This window comes from Entelurus aequoreus, linkage group LG08, assembly GCF_033978785.1.
Source record: "Entelurus aequoreus isolate RoL-2023_Sb linkage group LG08, RoL_Eaeq_v1.1, whole genome shotgun sequence".
Taxonomy (NCBI): domain Eukaryota; kingdom Metazoa; phylum Chordata; class Actinopteri; order Syngnathiformes; family Syngnathidae; genus Entelurus; species Entelurus aequoreus.
Genome location: NC_084738.1, coordinates 14,978,968 through 14,998,428, shown reverse-complemented (window position 1 = coordinate 14,998,428; position 19,461 = coordinate 14,978,968). Strand labels below are relative to the sequence as shown.

The following is a 19,461-nucleotide window of genomic DNA, read 5'->3' as shown; positions in this document are numbered from 1 at the left end:
TGGCATCGCCGGCGGTTGTTTTCGTAACGCCGCACGTGAAAAACACATGTTTGGGCCTGCAGTTATGTAAATGTCAGTCCAATGGAAGACTAGGGGAGGTTCAGGTCCTGCACAGTCCTTACGCAACAGCAGGCCCTCGCTATAAAAGCCCCTCGGCGGCGGCGGGGTGGAGCACATCTGTGGGAGCAGCTAACAAGGTACGTATTGATCTTGGCTCCGCGCTTGACTTTTAATTTTTATTTTTTTTCTTCTCGAAGAATGCAAAAGCAATGAGGTAACAATATGTGCTCCTGTCAGAGGCAAAATGCTGCGCTACGTTGTGGCCCTCGGACTCCTGGCTCTGTCCTGGGCTCAGGACTGCCAAGTGGCCAACATCCAGGTCATGCAGAACTTTGACAGGAACAGGGTGAGTTGGTGGATGTCGTCGGGGTGAGGTAATCAGGTGAGTAACCTCCGCCCCCCCCCCCCCCTTGTGTTTTAGTACGTGGGGACCTGGTACGCCGTGGCGAAGAAGGACCCCGAAGGTCTCTTCCTCATCGACAACGTCGTGGCCCAGTTCATCGTGGCCGCCGACGGCACCATGACCGCCACGGCCAAGGGCAGAGTCGTCATTCTCAAGTGAGCGGCGGCCCAAAAAAAAAAGGCGGTTTCGCCGGCGTCCTCGCCGTCTTACAACGTCCTCTTTCTGTCGTGCAGCAACTGGGAGATGTGCGCCGACATGCTGGCCACCTTCGAGGAGACCCCCGACCCCGCCAAGTTTAGGATGAAGTACTGGGGAGTGGCGTCCTTCCTGCAGACTGGAAGTACGTACTAAACTCTCCACATTTTATGGCAGACATGATATCCTCCAAACTAGTTCCTAAAACGTTTGATTTTTTTTTTTTTTTTTTACAAAACACCCTAAAAAGCTGGTTTTGTAAGCTGTGTGAGAAATTTCAAGTCAGTCCAACTTGAGGGTTAACACAGGCAACATTTACACTCTTTTATTTGTAGTGTTCTGTCAGGGTTACAAGTAGAGATGGGCGATACGGCCTAAAATCTATCTTTCAATAACTCGATATTATTTATTTCAAAACTTGTATAATTTTTTTCAACATTATTATTAATCTACTTGTTGATGTATTATTGATAACTGGTTACGTTATGTTTTAACGTCTTCTATCTACACTCTTGTTAAAATATAATAAGAACTGATTCTTCTGTTGTCTGCATACTTTGCATTAGTTTTGGGCGATACTAGAAATCTGGGTATGGCAGACGTTAATACTTCACGTTTTTCATGATCATTGAATAATACCATTTTTGATCACAATTGTAATCCAACAAAAAAGACACGATGGTGGTGGACCAATATCAATTCGTATTGAAATGATTTCCGTATTCCCTTTTATTACATACAACATTCATAATAAAGTCAATAGTTCAAAATAAGCAAACAAAAGCAAAGCCTGAGTGTAATCTAGCACAGTAGCTAACACTAGCTAAAATGACGAAAAAACTGCTTTTCGTTCGTGTTTTAGGCTAATAAATCTGTTTCAATAGTTTAAACTTGTAAACGTGATGAAAAAAAGAGCAGTTTGTTTTGTTTTCGTTGTTTTTAGGAGCTAGCATAAATGTTAGCAGATACTGTATCTTCACGCCCTTTTGTATTTTACCACAGTAGCCAACACTAGCTAAAACTACAAAAAGCTATTGCTTCGCCTCTGTATTTTAAGCTATTAAGTCACATTCAACAGTTTAAAACAGTTATCATATGACACAAAAGAAAGAATTCCTTTGTTTTAACGTAACATTTTTGTAATTTAGCACAGTAGCTAACGCGAGCTAAAATTACGAAAAAAAAGTGCTTTTCGTTCTTATTTTAAAGCTGTTAAATCAGTTTCAACAGCTTAAACGCGTCAACATAAGATGCAAAACAAATAATACGGTTTGTTTTGTTTTTGTTGTTTTTAGAAGCTAGCGCGAATGTTAGCATTTATCTTCTTGTCTTTGTATTCCACCACAGTTGCTAACACCAGCTAAAACGACAAAAAACTACTTATTTCCGGTTGTATTTCAACAGTTTAAACCTCTAAATATAATGCAAAACTATAGTTTTGTAATTTAGCACAGTAGCTAATACTAGGTAAAATTACCCCCCCCCCCCCCAAAATTTGAATTCATATTTTAAACTATTAAATCTGTTTCAACAGTTTAAACTTGTACACATGTGATGCAAAACAAAGAATATAGTTTGTTTTGTTTTTGTTGTTTTTAGGAGCTAGCATAAATGTTAGCAGTTACTGTATCTTCACACCCTTTTGTATTTTACCGCAGTAGCCAACACTAGCTAAAACTACAAAAAGCTATTGCTTTGCCTCTGTATTTTAAGCTAATAAGCCACATTCAACAGTTGTAACAACCTGTAAACATACGATGCAAAACAAAGAATTCATTTTTTTTAACGTAACATTTTTGTAATTTAGCACAGTAGCTAACACGAGCTAAAATGACAAAAAAAAGTGCCTTTCGTTCTTATTTTAAAGCTGTTAAATCAGTTTCAACAGTTTAAACGTGTCAACATAAGATGCAAAACAAATAATACGGTTTGTTTTGTTTTTGTTGTTTTTAGAAGCTAGCGCGAATGTTAGCATTTATGTTCTTGTCTTTGTATTTCACCACAGTTGCTAACACCAGCTAAAACTACAAAAAAACTACTTATTTCCGGTTGTATTTCAACAGTTTAAACCTCTAAATATAATGCAAAACTATAGTTTTGTAATTTAGCACAGTAGCTAATACTAGCTAAAATTACAAATTTTAATTCATATTTTAAACTATTAAATCTGTTTCAACAGTTTAAACTTGTACACATGTGATGCAAAACAAAGAATATAGTTTGTTTTGTTTTTGTTGTTTTTAGGAGCTAGCATAAATGTTAGCAGATACTGTATCTTCACACCCTTTTGTATTTTACCACAGTAGCCAACACTAGCTAAAACTACAAAAAGCTATTGCTTCGCCTCTGTATTTTAAGCTATCAAGTCACATTCAACAGTTTAAAACAGTAAACATATGACACAAAAGAAAGAATTCCTTTGTTTTAACGTAACATTTTTGTAATTTAGCACAATAGCTAACACGAGCTAAAATGACGAAAAAAGTACCTTTCGTTCTTATTTTAAAGCTGTTAAATCAGTTTCAACAGTTTAAACGTGTCAACATAAGATGCAAAACAAATAATACGGTTTGTTTTGTTTTTGTTGTTTTTAGAAGCTAGCGCGAATGTTAGCATTTATGTTCTTGTCTTTGTATTTCACCACAGTTGCTAACACCAGCTAAAACTACAAAAAAAACTACTTATTTCCGGTTGTATTTCAACAGTTTAAACCTCTAAATATAATGCAAAACTATAGTTTTGTAATTTAGCACAGTAGCTAATACTAGCTAAAATTACAAATTTTAATTCATATTTTAAACTATTAAATCTGTTTCAACAGTTTAAACTTGTACACATGTGATGCAAAACAAAGAATATAGTTTGTTTTGTTTTTGTTGTTTTTAGGAGCTAGCATAAATGTTAGCAGATACTGTATCTTCACACCCTTTTGTATTTTACCACAGTAGCCAACACTAGCTAAAACTACAAAAAGCTATTGCTTCGCCTCTGTATTTTAAGCTATCAAGTCACATTCAACAGTTTAAAACAGTAAACATATGACACAAAAGAAAGAATTCCTTTGTTTTAACGTAACATTTTTGTAATTTAGCACAATAGCTAACACGAGCTAAAATGACGAAAAAAGTGCCTTACGTTCTTATTTTAAAGCTGTTAAATCAGTTTCAACAGTTTAAACGTGTCAACATAAGATGCAAAACAAATAATACGGTTTGTTTTGTTTTTGTTGTTTTTAGAAGCTAGCGCGAATGTTAGCATTTATCTTCTTGTCTTTGTATTTCACCACAGTTGCTAACACCAGCTAAAACTACAAAAAACTACTTATTTCCGGTTGTATTTCAACAGTTTATACCTCTAAATATAATGCAAAACTATAGTTTTGTAATTTAGCACAGTAGCTAATACTAGCTAAAATTACCCCCCCAAAAATTTTAATTCATATTTTAAACTATTAAATCTGTTTCAACAGTTTAAACTTGTACACATGTGATGCAAAACAAAGAATATAGTTTGTTTTGTTTTTGTTGTTTTTAGGAGCTAGCATAAATGTTAGCAGTTACTGTATCTTCACGCCCTTTTGTATTTTACCGCAGTAGCCAACACTGGCTAAAACTACAAAAAGCTATTGCTTTGCCTCTGTATTTTAAGCTAATAAGCCACATTCAACAGTTGTAACAACCTGTAAACATACGATGCAAAATAAAGAATTCATTTTTTTTAACGTAACATTTTTGTAATTTAGCACAGTACGAAAAAAATGCTTTTCGTTCTTATTTTAAGCTGTTAAATCAGTTTCAACAGTTTAAAATTGTCAACATAAGATGTAAAACAAATAATATGGTTTGTTCTGCTTTTGTTGTTTTTAGAAGCTACCGTGAACGTTAGCATTTATCTTCTTGTCTTTGTATTTCACCACAGTTGCTAACACCAGCTAAAACTACAAAAAACAATTGCTTTACGTACGTAGTTTAAACCTCTAAACATAATGCAAAACAATAATTTTGTAATTTAGCACAGTACCTAACACTAGCTTAAATAAAATAAAAAATAATAATTTTCATTCATATTTTAAGCTATTAAATCTGATTCAACAGTTTAAACTTGTAAACATGTGATGCAAAACAAAGACTACGGTTTGTTTGTTTTTAGTCGTTTTTAGGAGCTAGCATGAATGTTAGCATTTATCTCGCTACCTTCTTGTATTTTACCACAGTAGCTAAAACGAGCTAAAACTACAAAACAAATGCTTTCCGTATTCCCTTTCATTACATGCAACATTCATAATAAAGTCAATAGTGCAAATTAGGTAAACAAAAGCAAACATAAACATTAACAAACATTTTTTTTGTGGCGATATAAAATATCGATCTAATCACTGTAGTTTCGACCATATATCGATACTATACTTGATATCTTTACTGTTGATATTTGTATCGATCCTTGCCCTATGTTTACATTCAAGAGCTCTGTCTCGGTTTGGTGTGGTTTAAGTTGATTTCTACTATGTGACATATGCAGTCACAATATGATACATCATACCATTTACATTTCTTCATTTCTCTTTACAACATGTCCGAAAAGGAGTAGGAAGAAGCAAAGCTCATCTGTTCATACCTTTTCCAAATCATTGGTGCTACTGACTCATATGACCATTCCTATTCTTAATTTGTAACACAATTTACATCAATGAAACACAACAACAGTATTTTCACTTAACAGGGCCACATGGCAGTTTGGCCCCAGAGGGCCGCTTCTAACAGTGAATACTATTTTTACACCATTTTTTCATGAATTTTATTAGTACATTTAAAAACAACAAAAAAATGTATAAAAAAATATGGTAAGTTACAATAATTTCATCTCAAAATGTAGAGTATATTGCTATAAATGCAAAAAGAGAACAGCTGTTATGGTAAAAAAAAAAAAAAAAAAAAGGCAGCTCATTTGCCAGAATTTTACTGTAAAATGTACATTTGTTTCTTTACTGCAAATTAAAAAAACTGCAATTTTACAGTAACATTTTGGCACCTGAGCTGGCAGTTTTTTTTTTTTTTTTTAAAGTTTTTTTTTTTTTTTTACCGCAAATCAACAACTGTAGATTTTTGGGTGCATTACTGTACATGCCAAAAGTAAACCCCAGTTTTTACAGTAAAAATTTTTTTTTTTTCTTTCATTTAGAGAAAAATGCTGTAGAAACCACAGTAAATTTCACAATTTCACCATGAAATCTATTGCTACTTTTACATTGCACAATTTGATGGGAAAATTGCTTTGAAATCATCATTATTAGTAGTATTTATTTGTATTTAAAAAAATGGTTTGAATATTTGATATTATATTTTTGCATAATTAGACAACATTTAAGTTAACATAATTTACGATTACATGTACTACATATATGTTTTTTCTCCCAAAATAGAAAGGAACCATACATTTAGTAAGAAGAGTTACAGTACGTTATTGATACATATTATTTCCAGGCTTTCGAGGGCCAAATAAAATGAAGTGAAGGGCCACATTTGGCCCTTGGGCCTTGATTTTGACACCTGAGATGTACAGTAACTGAATTGTAACTTACTTTTTTATCCTAATAGTAGTTCTTATACATTAATTTACCTTAATGTCACTTATTTCCTTTTTGTCATGGTTGGAAACAGCATTTTCGTGTACTTTTATGACTTTTGTCCTCTGATTGTTTCTGTTGTATTAGCTTGGCTATATTGTTATTCACGCCACTACCTCAATACAGTTCAGAGTTTGAAAAATAATTACATATATAATAGTAAACAATAACACTAATAAATAATATAAAAATAAAATGGATGGAATAAAATAATAATAAATAAATACACAATAACAATAACAAATAGTATGTAATAAATTATATATAATAAATAAATAACTGTATTTTTAATTATGTTATTTGAAATACACAACTTTTTGAATTCTATAAGTCAGTTATAATTCCCATAACGAGATGGCTTATATCTCATTTTTAATAAGGCTCAAGAAGTTGTGTCTCTATTTTATGCTGCCCTTTTTTTTTTTGCTGCAGCTGTTACATATACGGTAATATTGTACATGGTAATTGGGATTTGTAATATATTGTATATATTGTATAAAAATATAATATAATATAATAAAATAATATATCAGTATATATTTTATACTGTATATATAATATGTAAATATTACATGTTATATTTTATATTGCTACTACGGTACATTTTTAGTCTACTTTATACCTGCATTATCCTTTCCATCCTTACTAGAGATGTCCGATAATATCAGTCTGCCGATATTATCGGCCGATAAATGCGTTAAAATGTAATATCGGAAATTATCGGTATCGGTTTTTTTATTATCAGTATCGTTTTATAAAAAAATTATTTATTTATTTATTTTATTAAATCCACATAAAAAACACAAGATTCACTTACAATTAGTGCACCAACCCAAAAAACCTCCCCCCCCCCATTTACACTCATTCACACTCATTCACACAAAAGGGTTGTTTCTTTCTGTTATTAATATTCTGGTTCCTACATTATATATCAATATATATCAATACAGTCTGCAAGGGATACAGTCCGTAAGCACACATGATTGTGCGTGCTGCTGGTCCACTAATAGTACTAACATTTAACAGTTAATTTTACACATTTTCATTAATTACTAGTTTCTATGTAACTGTTTTTATATTGTTTTACTTTCTTTTTTATTCAAGAAAATGTTTTTAATTTATTTATCTTATTTTATTTGATTCATTTTTTTAAAAAGTACCTTATCTTCACCATACCTGGTTGTCCAAATTAGGCATAATAATGTGTTAATTCCACGACTGTATATATCGGTTGATATCGGTATCTGTAATTAAAGAGTTGGACAATATTGGCATATCGGATATCGGCAAAAAGCCATTATCGGACATCCCTAATCCTTACCCTTTCCATCCTTTGTAACTGAACTACTGTGCGGAGCCATTTCCTTTGTAGGATCATTAAAGTTTGTCTAAGTCTAAAATTATTCTTACTTGTATTTAGCTTAGTTTAGCGATTAGCAGTGCTTTCGTGTATCCTCCTGTGGTGTGTAGTGTTGCATGTTTAGCTCCTTGCCCTCTAGTCCTCCAGTGATAATGGTACTTGTAGGAAAGTATTGAAAGCTCTACATTTGTGCTTTGAGCTCTGATAATAGTTCGGGACTAATAACACTTTGACTGACTTGACTCTGGGTTGCAGGAATGGACTTTTAGAATTTGACCACAACCCACTAAATCAATCACGGCTCTACAATGACATCATTTTGATGCTGTTTGCTTTGCAAGAGTGTTTTGCAAGATGCGGCTCTTTGGGAACGTCAACACAATCCAAACAAATCTATTACTGATCGGAAGAAACAATGTACAGTCTGAGCCAAACTTGTTTTATGTGCTTCATAGGTAAAAAAAACTGTCTGTAACTGATAATATGTACTACAAACTGGGATATATGAACGTATTGGTCGAATAAAAGCCTGAAACAATCTTATAATCACAGTCTTAAATGGTAGAGCAGAAAAAAACTCGGCTCTTTGACTTAAATAGACAAGCTATGTTAGTCGGCCATCTTTGACTGTTAAATAAACAAGTTATGTTAGTTGGCCATCTTTGCTAAAAAGACAAGCTAATGTTTGTCGGCCATATTTGACTGTTAGATAGATGTTAGTCGTCCATCTTTGTAAATAAACAAGCTATGTTAGTCGGCCATCTTTGTTAAAAAGACAAGCTATGTTAGTCGGCCATCTTTGACTGTTAAATAGACAAGCTATGTTAATCGGCCATCTTTAAATGTTAAATAGACAAGCTATGTTAGTCTGCCATCTTTGATTGTTAAATAGACAAGCTATGTTAGTCGGCCATCTTTGTTAAATGAACAAGCTATGTTAGTCGGCCATCTTTGATTGTTAAATAGACAAGCTATGTTAATCGGCCATCTTTGTTAAATGAACAAGCTATGTTAGTCGGCCATCTTTGATTGTTAAATAGACAAGCTATTTTAATCGGCCATCTTTGATTGTTAAATAGACGAGCTATGTTAGTCGGCCATCTTTGTTAAATAAACAAGCTATATGTTAGTCGGCCATCTTTGATTGTTAAATAGACAAGATATGTTAATCGGCCATCTTTGTTAAATAAACAAGCTATGTTAGTCGGCCATCTTTGATTGTTAAATAGACAAGCTATGTTAATCGGCCATCTTTGTTAAATAAACAAGCTATATGTTAGTCGGCCATCTTTGATTGTTAAATAGACAAGCTATGTTAATCGGCCATCTTTGTTAAATAAACAAGCTATGTTAGTCGGCCATCTTTGATTGTTAAATAGACAAGCTATGTTAATCGGCCATCTTTGTTAAATAAACAAGCTATATGTTAGTCGGCCATCTTTGATTGTTAAATAGACAAGCCATGTTAATCGGCCATCTTTGATTGTTAAATAGACAAGCTATGTTAATCGGCCATCTTTGACTGTTAAATAGACAAGCTATGTTAATCGGCCATCTTTAAATGTTAAATAGACAAGTTATGTTAGTCGGCCATCTTTGATTGTTAAATAGACAAGCTATGTTAATCGGCCATCTTTGATTGTTAAATAGATGAGCTATGTTAGTCGGCTATCTTTGTTAAATAAACAAGCTATATGTTAGTCGGCCATCTTTGATTGTTAAATAGACAAGCTATGTTAATCGGCCATCTTTAAATGTTAAATAGACAAGCTATGTTAGTCTGCCATCTTTGATTGTTAAATAGACAAGCTATGTTAGTCGGCCATCTTTGTTAAATGAACAAGCTATGTTAGTCGGCCATCTTTGATTGTTAAATAGACAAGCTATGTTAATCGGCCATCTTTGTTAAATGAACAAGCTATGTTAGTCGGCCATCTTTGATTGTTAAATAGACAAGCTATTTTAATCGGCCATCTTTGATTGTTAAATAGACGAGCTATGTTAGTCGGCCATCTTTGTTAAATAAACAAGCTATATGTTAGTCGGCCATCTTTGATTGTTAAATAGACAAGATATGTTAATCGGCCATCTTTGTTAAATAAACAAGCTATGTTAGTCGGCCATCTTTGATTGTTAAATAGACAAGCTATGTTAATCGGCCATCTTTGTTAAATAAACAAGCTATATGTTAGTCGGCCATCTTTGATTGTTAAATAGACAAGCTATGTTAATCGGCCATCTTTGTTAAATAAACAAGCTATGTTAGTCGGCCATCTTTGATTGTTAAATAGACAAGCTATGTTAATCGGCCATCTTTGTTAAATAAACAAGCTATATGTTAGTCGGCCATCTTTGATTGTTAAATAGACAAGCCATGTTAATCGGCCATCTTTGATTGTTAAATAGACAAGCTATGTTAATCGGCCATCTTTGACTGTTAAATAGACAAGCTATGTTAATCGGCCATCTTTAAATGTTAAATAGACAAGTTATGTTAGTCGGCCATCTTTGATTGTTAAATAGACAAGCTATGTTAATCGGCCATCTTTGATTGTTAAATAGATGAGCTATGTTAGTCGGCTATCTTTGTTAAATAAACAAGCTATATGTTAGTCGGCCATCTTTGATTGTTAAATAGACAAGCTATGTTAATCGGCCATCTTTGTTAAATAAACAAGCTATGTTAGTCGGCCATCTTTGATTGTTAAATAGACAAGCTATGTTAATCGGCCATCTTTGTTAAATAAACAAGCTATATGTTAGTCGGCCATCTTTGATTGTTAAATAGACAAGCTATGTTAATCGGCCATCTTTGATTGTTAAATAGACAAGCTATGTTAATCGGCCATCTTTGACTGTTAAATAGACAAGCTATGTTAATCGGCCATCTTTAAATGTTAAATAGACAAGCTATGTTAGTCGGCCATCTTTGATTGTTAAATAGACAAGCTATGTTAATCGGCCATCTTTGATTGTTAAATAGACGAGCTATGTTAGTCGGCCATCTTTGTTAAATAAACAAGCTATATGTTATTCAGCCATCTTTGATTGTTAAATAGACAAGCTATGTTAATCGGCCATCTTTGTTAAATAAACAAGCTATGTCAGTCGGCCATCTTTGATTGTTAAATAGACAAGCTATGTTAATCGGCCATCTTTGTTAAATAAACAAGCTATATGTTAGTCGGCCATCTTTGATTGTTAAATAGACAAGCTATGTTAATCGGCCATCTTTGATTGTTAAATAGATGAGCTATGTTAGTCGGCTATCTTTGTTAAATAAACAAGCTATATGTTAGTCGGCCATCTTTGATTGTTAAATAGACAAGCTATGTTAATCGGCCATCTTTAAATGTTAAATAGACAAGCTATGTTAGTCTGCCATCTTTGATTGTTAAATAGACAAGCTATGTTAGTCGGCCATCTTTGTTAAATGAACAAGCTATGTTAGTCGGCCATCTTTGATTGTTAAATAGACAAGCTATGTTAATCGGCCATCTTTGTTAAATGAACAAGCTATGTTAGTCGGCCATCTTTGATTGTTAAATAGACAAGCTATTTTAATCGGCCATCTTTGATTGTTAAATAGACGAGCTATGTTAGTCGGCCATCTTTGTTAAATAAACAAGCTATATGTTAGTCGGCCATCTTTGATTGTTAAATAGACAAGATATGTTAATCGGCCATCTTTGTTAAATAAACAAGCTATGTTAGTCGGCCATCTTTGATTGTTAAATAGACAAGCTATGTTAATCGGCCATCTTTGTTAAATAAACAAGCTATATGTTAGTCGGCCATCTTTGATTGTTAAATAGACAAGCTATGTTAATCGGCCATCTTTGTTAAATAAACAAGCTATGTTAGTCGGCCATCTTTGATTGTTAAATAGACAAGCTATGTTAATCGGCCATCTTTGTTAAATAAACAAGCTATATGTTAGTCGGCCATCTTTGATTGTTAAATAGACAAGCCATGTTAATCGGCCATCTTTGATTGTTAAATAGACAAGCTATGTTAATCGGCCATCTTTGACTGTTAAATAGACAAGCTATGTTAATCGGCCATCTTTAAATGTTAAATAGACAAGTTATGTTAGTCGGCCATCTTTGATTGTTAAATAGACAAGCTATGTTAATCGGCCATCTTTGATTGTTAAATAGATGAGCTATGTTAGTCGGCTATCTTTGTTAAATAAACAAGCTATATGTTAGTCGGCCATCTTTGATTGTTAAATAGACAAGCTATGTTAATCGGCCATCTTTGTTAAATAAACAAGCTATGTTAGTCGGCCATCTTTGATTGTTAAATAGACAAGCTATGTTAATCGGCCATCTTTGTTAAATAAACAAGCTATATGTTAGTCGGCCATCTTTGATTGTTAAATAGACAAGCTATGTTAATCGGCCATCTTTGATTGTTAAATAGACAAGCTATGTTAATCGGCCATCTTTGACTGTTAAATAGACAAGCTATGTTAATCGGCCATCTTTAAATGTTAAATAGACAAGCTATGTTAGTCGGCCATCTTTGATTGTTAAATAGACAAGCTATGTTAATCGGCCATCTTTGATTGTTAAATAGACGAGCTATGTTAGTCGGCCATCTTTGTTAAATAAACAAGCTATATGTTATTCAGCCATCTTTGATTGTTAAATAGACAAGCTATGTTAATCGGCCATCTTTGTTAAATAAACAAGCTATGTCAGTCGGCCATCTTTGATTGTTAAATAGACAAGCTATGTTAATCGGCCATCTTTGTTAAATAAACAAGCTATATGTTAGTCGGCCATCTTTGATTGTTAAATAGACAAGCTATGTTAATCGGCCATTTTTGTTAAATAAACAAGCTATGTTAGTCGGCCATCTTTGATTGTTAAATAGACAAGCTATGTTAATCGGCCATCTGTGTTAAATAGACAAGCTATGTTAGTCGGCCATCTTTGATTGTTAAATAGACAAGCTATGTTAATCGGCCACCTGTGTTAAATAGACAAGCTATGTTAGTCGGCCATCTTTGATTGTTAAATAGACAAACTATGTTAATGGGCCATCTGTGTTAAATAGACAAGCTATGTTAGTCGGCCATCTTTGTTAAAAAGACAAGCTATGTTAGTCGGCTATCTTTGATTGTTAAATAAACAAGCTATGTTAGTCGGCCATCTTTGACTGTAAAATAGACAAGCTATATTAGTCGGCCATCTTTGTTAAAAAGACAAGCTAATGTTTGTCGGCCATATTTGACTGTTAGATAGATGTTAGTCGTCCATCTTTGTAAATAAACAAGCTATGTTAGTCAGCCATCTTTGTTAAAAAGACAAGCTATATTAATTGATTGTTAAATAGACAACCTATGTTAATCGTCAACAACAACCGTAGATTTTAAAGTAACAATATGGCAGCTCAGTCAACAGAATTTTAACGCAAAAAACTGTTTTTTTTTTTCAATATACAGTAATATGCTGTAAAGAACACCGTAAATGTATTGTCCATCCATCCATCCATTTTCTACCGCTTGTCCCTTTTGGGGTTGCGAGGGGCGCTGGAGCCTATAATTTTTTATTAATTTGATTGGTAGTTTGCTGTAAAATCACAAGTCAAGCAGATATTTAAGTATTTATTTTTATTTGGACAAAAAAATGTTTGGAGAGTATGATAATATACTGTAATATTTGTTGCAATGTTGGATACTAGTAAAGTTTAAAAGGTATGCAATTTCAAGCGGTACATATATTTTTTCTGTCAAAATGAAAAAAAATCTATTACATTAAGTGAGAAAATATCAAATCCATTATCGACACATATCATTTCCATATCTATTGCAGTGTTTTTCAACCACTGTGCTGTGACGTACAGTCTGATGTGTTGTGGGAGATTATCTAATTTCACCTAATTGGGTTAAAAATATTTTTTGCAAACCAGTAATTATAATCTGCAAATGATGTGTTGTTGTTGAGTGTCGGTGCTGTCTAGAGCTTGGCAGAGTAACCGTGTAATACTCATCCATATCAGTAGGTGGCAGCCGATGCTAATTGCTTTGTAGATGTCGGGAACAGCGGAAGGCAGCGTGCAGGTAAAAAGGTATCTAATGCTTAAACCAAAAATAAACAAAAGGTGAGTGGCCCTAAGAAAAGGCATTGAAGCTTAGGGAAGGCTATGCAGAACGAAACTAAAACTGAACTGGCTACAAAGTAAACAAAAACAGAATGCTGGACGACAGCAAAGACTTACTGTGGTGCAAAGACGGCGTCCACAATGTACATCCGAACATGACATGACAATCAACAATGTCCCCACAAAGAAGGATAAAACCAACTGAAATATTCTTGATTGCTAAAACAAAGTAGATGTGGGAAATATCGCTCAAAGGAAGACATGAAACTGCTACAGGAAAATATCAAAAAAAGAGAAAAAGCCACCAAAATAGGAGCGCAAGACAAGAACTAAAACACTACACACAGGAAAACAGCAAAAAAGTCAAAATAAGTCACGGCGTGATGTGACAGGGGGTGACAGTACACCTACTTTGAGACAAGAGCTATAGTGATGCATGGTTGGTTATGGTTTAAAGTCATATCCAACAATTACGACTTTTTACTGTCAACCGAGTTTAGTTTTTTTATGATTTCTGCTGGTGGTGTGCCTCCGCATTTTTTCAATGCAAAAAATGTGCCTTGGCTGTCAGGTTCAAACACTGATGACATCTATTAAACAGACGAGAAGCAAGGAATCATGCAGAGACAAGAGTTACATTTTGCTCAATTGAGGAAAGACGTTATTTGGGCTGTACTCTAGTTACAGATCCAAACTTCGCTCTAAAGTCTAGCCCACCTGCTTCCTCTATAAATTTAGGAGGTCCCTGGTTACATCACTGAAGCTGTCGTTGAGGGAAGGGGGTAATCTCGACAGCTCCAGTTAGACACAATATATGATTATACAAGAAATGCAAATGTGTTGACATGGTGACATCGCCTTGTCTCTGCTCTGTCTGCGTCACGGCGGTGTTCGGCCTTGGCAGTCAGCGGGCCGTTCCTGGACACAGACACTGATACGTGACTGGCTTGCAATCTTTTGGATTGCCAGCTTTGCACAGACAAAGAAAAATACCACTTCAGCACAATTGATAATAACTATAGCAACGGCCCTTGAGCATAAGAGTTGTGTGATAATTAGTGATGTCCGATAATATCGGCCTGCCGATATGATCGGCCGATAAATGCTTTAAAATGTAATATCGGAAATTATCGGTATCATTTTTTAAATTATCGGTATCGGTTATTTTATTTTATTCATTTATTTTTTTATTAAATCAACATAAACAACACAAGATACACTTACAATTAGTGCACCAACCCAAAAAACCTCCCTCCCCATTCACACAAAAGGGTTGTTTCTTTCTGTTATTAATATTTCTGGTTCCTACATTATATATCAATATATAAATACAGTCTGCAAGGGATACAGTCCGTAAGCACACATGATTGTGCGTGCTGCTGGTCCACTAATAGTACTAACCTTTAACAGTTAATTTTACTCATTTTCATTAATTACCAGTTTCTATGTAACTGTTTTTATATTGTTTTACTTTATTTTTTATTCAAGAACATTTTTTCAATTTATTTATCTTATTTTATTTTATAAATTTTAAAAAAAAAGGACATTATCTTCACCATACCTGGTTGTCCAAATTAGGCATAATAATGTGTTAATTCCACGACTGTATACATCAGTATCGGTTGATATCGGTATCGGTAATTAAAGAGTTGGACGATATCGGAATATCGGATATCGGCAAAAAGCCATTATCGGACATCCCTAGTGATAACTTATACATAATTATTCTAACATGGCTTAAAAAAGTTTGAAAAACACTGCTCTGTTGCAATGATTCTCAAACTGTGGTACATGTACCATTAGTGCACAGGTATCAAACTCAAGGCCCGGGGGCCAGATCTGGCCCGCGACATCATTTTATCTGGCCCGCAAACACCATTCCCAATCCATGGGTGGCCCCACAATGACGTAATGAAAAGCCAATCAGGAGAAGTATGAGAGATTTGGTCTGAAGGCGCTTCCCACTCTCTGTCAGATGACGACCACTGGGTGATCGACACCGACTACGACAACTACGCCATCCACTACTCCTGCCGCCAGGTGGACGAGGACGGCACCTGCCTCAACAGCTACTCCTTCGTCTTCTCCCGACACATCACGGGCCTGAGGCCGGAGGACCAGGCCGTCGTGACGCAGAAGAAGTCCGACGTGTGCCTCCTGGGGAAATACCGACGTGTGGTGCACAACGGTGAGTCAATAGGTTTCTGCCTTTTTGAGCAATGTTTGCGCACACATGACTTTTTTTGTTGTTGAAATTCCCCCTCATCTTTGCTTCACAGGCTTCTGCGAAAATAGCAGTTGATCTCTTCCCACGCAGAGATTTGTCTCACTGAAGCACCCACCAGCGGGATTGTGTCCCCCACCTTCCCTCGTCGTTTCCTATTCCTTCTTAGGAACAAACACGGCATTTACTCACTAAAAGTCCCGAATGTCTTTAAACGTATTAACGCCTGCCTGCCTCACCGATGCTTCTTTTTTTTTTTTTTTTTTTTTTTTCAAGCTGGATAAGGAAAGGTCTATTTATGAGAATGTGACAAAAATAATGTCTTTCAAGCCAGCTCTCAGCAGGAGCGCCCCGTTGGAGGAGTTTACCTGACATGTTTACAACCGCTTCCCCCCAAATCACTGCCATTGCTTTTGTACCAAAGTGTGGAAACATTTTATTTTGTGTTTGTTTGTTGGAACTAACCACACATATTAGGTCAGGGGCTTGGCATAGTGTGGCATTTTATTTCTCCTTTTGTGAAATAAAACATTCATACTGTGTTGGCTTATACGCGTTTTATTGTGATGAACTACAGTAGGGGAAGGGATTCATATGGCCCCCGTTCCTGGGTGGATAAGGATTTATCATTTTTGCAATGTAGTCTGCTGAAAATGATGGAAAGCGTCACTCTACATCAGGCCTGGGCAATTATTTTGACTCGGGGGCCACATTTAGAGAAAAAAATGTGTCCGGGGCCGGTATATCTATCTATCTGTGTATATATATTAATATAAATATACACTACCGTTCAAAAGTTTGGGGTCACTCAAACAATTTTGTGGAATAGCCTTCATTTCTAAGAACAAGAATAGACTGTCGAGTTTCAGATGAAAGTTCTCTTTTTCTGGCCATTTTGAGCGTTTAATTGACCCCACAAATGTGATGCTCCAGAAACTCAATCTGCTCAAAGGAAGGTCAGTTTTGTAGCTTCTGTAACGAGCTAAACTGTTTTCAGATGTGTGAACATGATTGCACAAGGGTTTTCTAATCATCAATTAGCCTTCTGAGCCAATGAGCAAACACATTGTACCATTAGAACACTGGAGTGATAGTTGCTGGAAATGGGCCTCTATACACCTATGTAGATATTGCACCAAAAACCAGACATTTGCAGCTAGAATAGTCATTTACCACATTAGCAATGTATAGAGCAGGGGTCACCAACGCGGTGCCCGCGGGCACCAGGTAGCCCGTAAGGACCAGATGAGTAGCCCACTGGCCTGTTCTAAAAATAGCTGAAATAGCAGCACTTACCAGTGAGCTGTCTCTATTTTTTAAATTTTATTTATTTACTAGCAAGCTGGTCTCGCTTTGCTCGACATTTTTAATTCTAAGAGAGACAAAACTCAAATAGAATTTGAAAATCAAGAAAATATTTTAAAGACTTGGTCTTCACTTGTTTAAATAAATGCATTAATTTTTTTACTTTGCTTCTTATAACTTTCAGAAAGACAATTTTAGAGAAAAAACACATATACCTTTTTACCTTTTAAATTCCTTCCTCCTCTTTCCTGACAATTTAAATCAATGCTCAAGTAAATGTATTTTTTTTATTGTAAAGAATAATAAATACATTTTAATTTAATTATTCATTTTAGCTTCTGTTTTTTCGACGAAGAATATTTGTGAAATATTTCTTCAAACTTATTATGATTAAAATTAAAAAAAAATATTCTGGCAAATCTAGAAAATCTGTAGAATCAAATTTAAATCTTATTTCAAAGTCTTTTGAATTTCTTTTAAAATTTTTGTTCTGAAAAATCTAGAAGAAATAATGATTTGTCTTTGTTAGAAATATAGCTTGGTCCAATTTGTTATATATTCTAACAAAGTGTAGATTGGATTTTAACCTATTTAAAACATGTCATCAAAATTCTAAAATTAATCTTAATCAGGAAAAATTACTAATGATGTTCCATAAATTATTTTTTTAATTTTTTCAAAAAGATTCGAATTAGCTAGTTTTTCTCTTCTTTTTTTCGGTTGAATTTTGAATTTTAAAGAGCCGAAATTGAAGATAAACTATGTTTCAAAATTAAATGGTCATTTTTTTCGTGTTTTCTCCTCTTTTAAACCGTTCAATTAAGTGTAAATATCATTAATTATTAATACTAACATAGAGTTAAAGGTAAATTGAGCAAATTGGCTATTTCTGGCAATTTATTTAAGTGTGTATCAAACTGGTAGCCCTTCGCATTAATCACTACCCAAGAAGTAGCTCTTGCTTTCAAAAAGGTTGGTGACCCCTGGTATAGAGTGTATTTCTTTAAAGTTAAGACTAGTTTAAAGTTATCTTCATTGAAAAGTACAGTGCTTTTCCTTCAAAAATAAGGACATTTCAATGTGACCCCAAACTTTTGAACGGTAGTGTGTATACATATATATGTATATATATATATAAATAGACGCACACACACACATATATAAGCTGTGACAATCTGCTGGACAGTATGTGTGTGTTTAGGAACACTAATACAAAAACTCACAAAAATGTCGGATTGAATGCTAAAAACGTTATGACAGACCGCCTTAGGAAACGGAATGGAATTTTAAATTTTCTACTGAATGAGACACCCAGAATGTACATGAATATAAAAAATGTGGGATTTACGATATTAACTACGAACGATAAAACACTGAATATTGACAACGTATGAACGTCACTCCTCTTTTACTTCTCACACCCCCTCTCCATCCACGATGGCGAAATATGAATGCCAACAATCTGATATAATATCACTTTTCTTGTTGTTGTAAAAATCTCCTTCCGCGTCTGTCCCTGACACCCGCATTTCAGGCCACTCTGGAAACACTCTGTGGAAACGCTCCCCACCCACACTGCTTGGTACCTCGTCTGAGCTGCTGTGACTTAGATGACCATAGTAACTAATTAGATTACCATAGTAACTAATATATCATGCAAAAGCGCAGATTCCAACCATTGAAATACTTTGTATAGTTCAAGACTTCCGGTCATTAGAAAACATCACTGCACATCATAATGGCAGCTACACTTTCCATCTTAAAGATCTAAAAAAATTTTTTGGGAATGTCCGGTGGGCCAGATTTAAAAGCTTAACGGGCCGCATGTGGCCCCCGGGCCTTAATTTGCCCAGGTCTGGTCTACATACACTGAACAAATCTATAACTGCAACACTTTTGTTTTTGCTCCCATTTTTCATGAGTTCAACTCAAAGATCTAAAACTTTTACGTGACGTGAATTATATTTATATAGCGCTTTTCTCTAGTGACTCAAAGCGCTTTACATAGTGAAACCCAATATCTAAGTTACATTTAAACCAGTGTGGGTGGCACTGGGAGCGGGTGGGTAAAAGTGTCTTGCCCAAGGACACAACGGCAGTGACTAGGATGGCAAAGGCGGGGATCGAACCTGGAACCCTCAAGTTACTGGCACGGCCGCACTACCAACCGAACCACGCCG

At 34.8% G+C, this 19,461-nt stretch overlaps 1 protein-coding gene across 1 annotated transcript; it reads left to right on the top strand.

Annotated features, from left to right (window-relative positions):
- Positions 1–162: 162 nt before the first annotated feature.
- On the top strand, positions 163–16,516 carry rbp4 (retinol binding protein 4, plasma). Its single transcript, XM_062055658.1, has 6 exons — positions 163–197; positions 298–406; positions 482–618; positions 697–803; positions 15,728–15,940; positions 16,032–16,516. Exons 2-6 carry the CDS (start codon positions 305–307, stop codon positions 16,052–16,054), a joined length of 582 nt encoding a protein of 193 aa, XP_061911642.1. The 5' UTR covers positions 163–197; positions 298–304; the 3' UTR covers positions 16,055–16,516.
- The last annotated feature ends 2,945 nt before the right edge of the window (positions 16,517–19,461 follow it).